This window comes from Herpailurus yagouaroundi, unplaced genomic scaffold (genome assembly GCF_014898765.1).
Source record: "Herpailurus yagouaroundi ecotype Mexico unplaced genomic scaffold, PumYag 77, whole genome shotgun sequence".
Lineage (NCBI taxonomy): Eukaryota > Metazoa > Chordata > Mammalia > Carnivora > Felidae > Herpailurus > Herpailurus yagouaroundi.
The window spans coordinates 9,174,899-9,183,513 of record NW_024412388.1 but is presented as its reverse complement, the minus strand read 5'-3'; the positions used below and the strand labels follow the sequence as shown (position 1 = coordinate 9,183,513).

The 8,615-nt window shown below is 43.2% G+C and overlaps 1 protein-coding gene across 8 annotated transcripts in view; it reads right to left on the bottom strand.

Annotated features, from left to right (window-relative positions):
- The window catches only part of VPS13D (vacuolar protein sorting 13 homolog D), a 259,048-nt gene that overhangs the window by 100,684 nt on the left and 149,749 nt on the right, over positions 1 to 8,615 (bottom strand). For all 8 annotated transcript variants that reach the window (XM_040461642.1, XM_040461677.1, XM_040461651.1 and 5 more), the window contains 2 exons: positions 3,015 to 3,164; positions 2,024 to 2,120 (listed from right to left, as the gene is read on the bottom strand). In XM_040461642.1, coding sequence (XP_040317576.1) covers positions 2,024 to 2,120; positions 3,015 to 3,164 — 247 coding nt within the window. The remainder of the gene's footprint in view (positions 1 to 2,023; positions 2,121 to 3,014; positions 3,165 to 8,615) is intronic.

Sequence of the window (8,615 nt, the reverse complement as noted above, 5' to 3'; positions counted from 1 at the left end):
ACAAAACAAAACAAAACAAAACAAAACAAAACAAAACAAAACAAAACCGAACCTCCTGAAGTCTCATAATTCCAATGTTTGTGTTCGTGTTGAAAAAAATTCACAGAAAAATGTAAATATCTATTTCTGTAAACTTAGTTTTTCAGGGTTTGGTGATGTGTACGGTATCCTGATGTCATTTCTTTGTAAAAGCAGATCTGTTTCATGTTGTTTACCGAAAAAGTACAATAGCCTAACCTTTTGATTTGCGACGTGTGCCATCTGGCAGATGTCATCTTTGGAAAAACTAATGCAGGTGGGGAAGCCAAAGGCCACGGGCGTGTTTGTTGGCAATTAGTTTTCTAGAAACTGTGTTGCTGTTGTTATTATTATGATTATTATAAACGACCCAGGTTATCTGAACTTATTTTGTATTTGGAGTGTAGTTTAACTGAATCATAATGAACAACATGACCAATTAAATAATGCAGCAGAATGAAACAGAGTGCCTTAAAAGAAAAACAGGCTGCAGGCTCTAAAGAAGTGACATCATGGCAGTAAGCAAGCACCTTCTCTCCCAAATGGTGGATATTTGTTAAAGTAGCGGAGTCAAGGCAGATTTTTTTTTTTTACTTCTCATGAAGTAAAAAGGATTAACATGGGCTCGCACACAGTAATGGGCTCGGTTATTTTCTCCTGTACCCACACCCATCCGGCCAGCTTATTTTCACTTGGCTTCACGTGCCTTAGAAATAAAACCAAGGAGATTGTACAAAGCTGCCTATCAAACAAATGTATACCATCAGCTATCATAGTTCTATTTACAGAAAGAAAGGAAATAGGTTTTAGAAAACGATACTGCGACAGACACCTGCTTATCTGTATTCAGGGAACAGAAATAGTTATAGAAAGTGGAGACGCCCCAGTGAAAGACAGGCCAGGATTTTACAAAAGTCTAAATCATTTCTACAATGTTTGGTGAGAAATTTACTCAGAGAAACCTACGAGAACACCATGTCCAATAGAATTTAAAGTAAAACTTCCCAGGAAGGTGCCAAAAGAGAATGGCTACGTGGCAGGCAGGCAGGCCCTCAAGTGGCTGTCCAAATGCAAACAGATATTGGCGTTCCAATCCAAAGTGGAAAACACAGTTTTCAACAGATAGGATCTTCCTCTTGATCCCAATTACACTTAAAGTTTAAATTCTAAGTCTGGGTTAAAGAGCAAAAATATTTGTCTTGCACTGTTTGTATGTGTGTACATATGTACACATGTCCCCAGTGATTTTTGTCTCTAGCCAATGTGGGCACATAAACATAAGTCTATCTTATAATTTCTTCAGGCTCGATATTTGGTTTAGTCTTCAAAAGACTAAGCATTACTGACTTCTTTCTAAGCTCTATATACAGTCTTACAAAGGCCATGAGGAGGTATCTAAAATAAAGAGACAAAAGCAAAATGATTTCTATAGCAACTGCTAGAAAAATTTAGGTTTTCAATAGCTTATCTTACTCCCCTCTCCACAGAAGAGTCCAGTAACTAGAAAGCCTGGTAATGACATTAAGGCATAAGGGTATGATTGTAAAAAGGTAAGAAGTTAAGGCTAGCCAATTTTCTTTTCCTCATCTAAACCAAAGGAACTGCCGAAGGGATTTCTGATTCTTGGCCCTGAGTCTGTTTAATAAACAAAGGTTAGGAAACAAAGTGGTTTGCTAAATGACTAACATCATTTCTGTTATCCTAGAGCAGAGGAGTCAAAAAAACACACTACAAAGAGGAAAAGTGTGCTGTTTCCCAAAGGCTTACCCCCGGGTACTCCGGGATACCTCTGAGAAGCTTCCTTCGGGCCCATGTCAGCCCTGCAGTCAACAAGCCGTACTCGGAAAGAAAACCACTGAGACACAAGCCTTGGCTTCCGGGCTCAGGTTGCGAGGTGCAAAGGGAGCTTGTCAGGCACCCAGAGGCCACCCGTTTTCATAAGCAGACTAAGAAATGCCATTCTTCGGTCAACTCCCAGACACACACCTAGAGCATTCAACGGTACCTGATTCTGCTTGATCATAGCCAAAAAAACTCAGCAGCTTGAGAAGCAGTTTCTCCTCAATTTGCACTGTGAATCTCTGAGCCGTGATCATCAGATGCTAGAGATAAAGAGATTCTGATTAAAAGTGTAAACGCCGGAAGGAACTCTTACCTGTGCCAGTAAGAAGGCCCCAAATGACAATGGTATGGTTTCTTCACTCATGGGATTATATAATCACGTTGCCAAATGATCCCTGGGTCATCTCTCTCTCTCTACTGTTACAGTTAGCCAAAAATCCCAGATGTTCAATAGACAATTCACCACCCTGTTGTTTGGTTTCTGGGGCATCCGTGTCTCCTCTGTCGGGATCACACTTGCAGATGCACTGCCACGGACAGCGTTACGGCACTGAGTTTCCGTGGACAGTAGTTACTTTAAGGAGCAGTAGGATTTGAGGGCCGCATACAGGCTTGGCCCCCACTGGCACTGGTGACAAAGGACCAGAAATATGGGAAGCAACCTCCTAGCTCCCACTTTTCCAGAATCCGTTGCTGTAACAGCTAGCTTGTACACGGAAACTTCTTTACGAAAGAAAGTGACCTGCTTTTATTAAACAGTGTGGCAGCTTACCCAAGAGCACATCTGTCCTGAGGGCAGACCCCTCTTACCACTCCTTTTCTAATCACTCTCTTTTCAGAACACATCTGGATCATGCCTGGTCCTGACCAATCTGGACGATGCTATGCTTTCCCACAGATTTCACGTCGATGAATACAGACTCTGGCCTATATGCCTATATGGATTCGGCACAATCACGCACAAGGTCATCGAAATCACAGTTGTGAGAAGAGTTGCTGTAACTTCCTCGACACCGCGGGGTAAGTCACTCGTGCCTCAACCCCACAGGACTACTCCCAGCCACACCCCTCATTGGTGCTCAGAGACCCGGCTGAGAGAACAAATCACCCCCCTGCCACCGGGCCAGACCCGCCAGCCTCTCCCACCCGCCTACCTTGTAGATGTTGGTCAGCGCGCTCTTACTGGGGAACCTCACCGCATTCACTTGCACGGCAGGGCCGGTCTCAATGACCTCATTCTCGTTGCTCAGGGGAGTCACATAGAGCATGAAGGGCTGAGTGGTACCAATGAGCTGATTGTCCACCTAACGCACGAAAAGGCAGCGAATCAAAACGAGAACACACAATGGCTCAGTTCTCAGTTTTTACTTTTAAGTGGGGTCTCGTCACACGTAGGATACTCAGAAAGTACCCATGTTACTGTGTCTCAACGGCAGCTGGAAAAATATACCTGCACTGACGGCCAGCACTGATTGCAGCAGGAATGACAACAGAAGCTACCCTTTATTTGGGCACCAAGCTAGTCTCCTTGCACGCATGGGACCTTGCACCACCGAGTCATGGGACACCGGTGGTGTCAGAGTTACTAGAGTCTGGGCTCTACTCTGCAATCCTCACCACAACCTCCTGAGGACTATCCCTGTCCTCACATCACAGATGAAGAAGCTGAGACCCGAGGCCCTTGCTTAAGGCTGCACAGCTGGTCAATCACAGAACTACGACTTGACTCTAGGTTGGCCTGACCCCAAGCCCAGCGCTCCCAACCACCATGCTACTGACGAATGAAGTGAACGGACACTAGGCAACGAAAACCAGGGCATCAGTAGCGCAAGTGGCTACTACATGGAAACGGTGGTCTGTCCTAAAGTCAAGTCCCTGCCAGGAAGGAAACAGTGATGTCAGTGGCATTAGGGATGGCTCTAATCACCCACGCCCGTCAGCACCATAACTGAGAATGCACGCTACACTCTGCCATGTTTACGGATGTCAGAAGGCTCACTGCAGGAAGCAGCCACCTCCACTCTGTTTGCCACCAAAACTCCGTACCAGGAGGAGGAAAGAGAACATCTGTTGGGAACCCCTAGCGTACTTCCACACATCACCTAGCATACCCGTTACTACCACTCTAACGGCTAAGTATCATTCCTCCCCATTTTACAAACACGTGAACAGAAGCTCAGAGACATTAAGTCACTTGTCCAGACACACAGAGCTAGTAGGCAGAAGAGCTGGGATTCAAATGCAGGCATTTCTGGCACAAATCCTGCGACCCTTCCATCAGATCACATGGACTGCCACACAGCCCTTTGTATAAACTGCTGGCTGTCGAGGTGCAGAGGTAAGGGCAAGGCCATGAACACTTTTTCCCACTTCCGTCCTTGCCCTACTGTGTACTCCCCTCCACAGCAGCAACACTCGTCTTCCAAAAATACAAATCAAGTCATGCCCCTCTTTCCTTTCCACCTGTCAGTGGCTTCCCTTTCTCTTAGGATGAAACCAAACTTCTCCCCATGGCCTGGGGGATGTAGACACTGCCCATTTCCTTGTCTTCACCACAGAGCACTCTCTCCTCCACAGAGCACTCTCTCCTCCACAGAGCACTCTCTTATGACCCCCACACATGAGCCTACCAGTTGTTTCTCAAAAGTGGGCAACTCTCCCCACTCAGAGGCTCTGGATTCGGAGGGAATGCTTTTTACCCTCAAATCCTTCTCCATGGCTCGCTCAATGTCTTCTTCGAAATTCAGCTCTCACTTCTCAGGAAAACCTTCCAGGGCCACTTGATCTAAAAAGCAGCTTGATCCCGCTCTATTCTTTATGACTGTATTCACAGCTGCTAATTATTTATTCACTTGCTTGCATATTTATTGGCTGACTTCTTCTCTCGGCTGTTACCCAAAGAGAGCAGAAACCTCATCTTCTGAGTTATGACTGTATCTCCAGATACAGCTGATGCTTAAGACTTTACTGAGTGAATGAATCACCTGTCATATCCAATAGAGGAAAGAACAGGAAAGTTCTCACCCTGGTCTGACCTCTCCTTTGTTCTTTCCCCAAACATATTTGATACGAGATGTGTAAGAGTTAGGAATTCTAGTTTTATTCTCCAATTAGATTAGATGCTCCCTAAGGACGGGACTGTATTTTCTATTTTTAAATGTTCATTCTCACAGTGCTGTAATCATAGTAAACACTCACATCTATTTTCTATGATTTACAGCACACATTAAATCAAAAGGTATTGTAGTAGAAAAAAAATTTTTTAATTAAAAAGTTAATGAAATTCACAAAGAACAAATGACTCCATGGATCTTCCTCTGTAAGGTCAAAAATGAAAGACAAAGAAATTAGAAGCACAAGATATTAACTTTCTATCTGTCCTCAAACAAATGGGATGTGATTAGCCTGAACTATCTGCTCTTTGTGATACAGGATAAAAGAAAAAATTTTTCTGAAAGGGGGTTTCGGCGCGATGGAAGTGCATGCCGTGAGCGGGAGCAGGAGGCTGCCCACCTGGGGAAGGAAGTACAGTCTAGGTCTTTGGATCCTTCCGGAAATATTTACCAGGAAGTGTTTTCCTGGACACGTCAACCCTGGTGGAGGCTGGGATAAAGGCCTGCAAGTGTGATGCTACCAGAGAAGAGCTGTCTTAGCGTGACAACAAAACACTGGCAGAAACTGTCAAAATCAACCTTTTCAGAACTCCGAGTTAACCAAAGGCTTGCAACGACCCAGGGATCAGTTACTGGAAACTCAGCAAGAACGGTGAGTTCTGTGGCGTTCCCATGATCCTTTCCCATCCGCTTTCTCCAGGTCCAATGAGGCCTCGAATACCAACAGCCCCGCACCCTGGCAGCCAGTGGGGGAGGGGCGGGGACCAGCTTCCAGCTCCCCTAAAAGCTCCATTCCCAGAGAACTGTCACGTTTGGGGCTTGTCTGGCACGTCTCCCATTCCTGGTATCAGTAATTTGTGTCTTCTCTTTTTTTCTCCTGATCAGACTCATTAGAGGACTGCTAACTTTACGGATCTTCTCAAAGAACCAGCTTTTGAGGGTTTTCTTGTTTTGTTTTGGTTTTTTTACTGTACTTGCTGGTTTCTTTCTCAGTGATTCCCATTGGGATTTTTATTATTTCCTTTCTTCTGTTTATTTTGGGCTTAATTTGTTGTTGTTGTTCAGTTTCTTAAGAGGACACCTGAATTCATGGTTTTCAGACCTTTCTCCTCTAATATTTAGCGCTATAAATCTCACTTCGGTACAGGTTCAGTGAGGGGCGTTCCGCGGATTCTGAGATGTCGTGTTTTCATCTTCATTCAGTTCAAAATGTTTCCTAATTTCTATTAGATTTCTATTGATTTCTTTGACCCATGGGCTATTCAGAAGTGTGTTTTATAGTTTCTAAACATTTGGGGGATTTTTCCAGCTATCTTTCTGTTATTTCAATTTGATTCCATTGTGATCAAAGGACATACCGTGTGACTTGAGTCCTTTTGCCCTTGGGAATTGTCTCCTCGTCCAGAATGGGGTCTCTCTTGGAAATGTTTCACCTGCACTTGAGAAGAACGTGTTCTCTGCTGTTGCTAGGTGGACTGCTGGATACATGTCAATTAGGTCTACCTGGCTGGGAGTGCTATTCAAATCCAGTACGGCTGTGATTACTTGCTGCTTATGTGCTTATTCTATTGATTATTCACAGAGGGCAACGGAATCTTCTACTATAACCATGTACTTGTTCATTTCTTCTTTCAGTGCTATCAATTTTTGCTTCCTATATTTCAAAGCCCCACAATCAGGTATGTAAATAGGATCGTTATGGCCTCCCGACAAACTCTTTTATCGTTAGGGAATTCTCTTCCTTATTCCTGGTAATATGCTTTGCTCTGCAATTGATTCTGATGGTGATCAGAATCACTATCAGTGAATCACTCTCTTATGATTCCACTCACTTATGACTAGGCCTAGCTCAGTATGTCTTTTTCCATTCTTCTCTTTTTCACCTATTTGTGTCTTTATATTTAAAATGTTTCTTGGAGGCAGCATATACTTGGAACTTGCTTTTTTTTATCCCATCCGATCATCTCTGCCTTTTCATTGGAGGTGTTTGTAGCATCTACGTTCATTTAATTGATACAATTAGGTCTGAATGAGTCTATCATCTTGCTATTTGTTTTCTATTTGTCTTACCCACTCTTTCCCATGTTTTCTGCTTTTTCTGCCTTCTCTCAGATTATCCATTTTCTCTCCTTTGTCGGATTATTAGTGTAGCTCTTTGTTGCTTTGGGATTTATAGTATTCATCTTTAACTTACCGATTTTTGTTGAAAGGACAGCATACTCCTTCACATGTATTATTAACATTACAGTTAATACACGTCCATTTCTCCCCTCCAGACTTCATGCTTTGGTTGTCATTCACTTTATTCTGACATGTCCTACATGTCCTAGCCCGAAACACAGTGCTGTTACTTTTGTCTAAGCAGTTGATCATTTCTTAAAGAGATCTAAACAATTAGAAAATAATCTTATAGATTCAGCCACATACTTATCATTTCAGGTACTCTTCGTTCCTTTACGCAGACCCAGATTTCCAGCTGCTACCACTTCCCTGTGCCTGGATGATGCTCTTTAACTTTATCTTTTTAGCGTGAATCTGCCAGGAATGAGTTCTTTTAGATTTGTGTGTCTAAAAACATTTTTATTTCGCTCTTGTTTCGGAGAGACGCAGTTGCCGGGCATAGAATTCTAGGTTGACAGTCTTTCCTCCTTCCAGTCCTTTAAAGATGTTGTGTATGGTCCTGTCACTCGCACGGTTCCCAATGAGCAGTCAGCTGCCACTCTCACCTTTGCTGCTGCACGGGACATGTCTTGTTTAATCTGGACGACTTATCACGGTTAATTATAACGCACCGTGGTACAGTTTCCTTTCATGCGCGTGCACGTGCGCGTCTGGACTGGTGCTTGAGCTTCTCCTGCCTGTGAGTTTAGTTTCCATTAAGTTTGGGAAATTTATGACCAAGATTTCTCCCACTATTTTTTATACGCCCTCCTCTCAATCTTGGCCTTCGGGGACTCCAATCCTCTGTATGTTAGGTTGCTTGAGGTTGTCCCATAGGTCACTGATGCTGTTTTCTTTTTACGGATGATTTTTCTCTGGGCATTTCAATTTGGACAATTTCTATTGCTATGTCTTCAAGTTCACTAATCTTTTTTTCTGTACTGTGTCACCTGCTATTAATTGAATGCAGTGTGTTTTTCATTTTAATCTCTAGAAGTCTAAGTTTCTCATATCTTCTATGTCTCTACCTTTTTGAACATGTACAATGTAGTTATAATAACAGTTTTAATGTTCTTCTTTGAAAATTCTAACATCTGTGTTAGCTCTGGGTCAGTTCGACTGATTATCTCATTATATATTTTGTTTTCCTACCCCTTTGCACACCTGGTAATTTTTGACAGGATGCCAGATCTTGTGAATTTGACTTTGTTGGGTGTTGAATATTTTTATATCCCATTAAGTCTTAAGCTTTGTTCAGGGATACAGTTAAATTACTTGGAAACAGATCGATCCTTTCAGAGTTTCCTTTTATGATTTGTTAGGCAGGTCTGGAGCAGTGCTCAGCCGAGGGCTAATTATAGTTCACTGGGAACGCAAGACTTTCTGGAGACTCTTCCCCCTGTCACATATGTTATTAGTGTTTCCAGTCCGGCTAGGGGAACAAAACCCATCCCCAGCCCTGAAGGTCATGATAAGATCGCT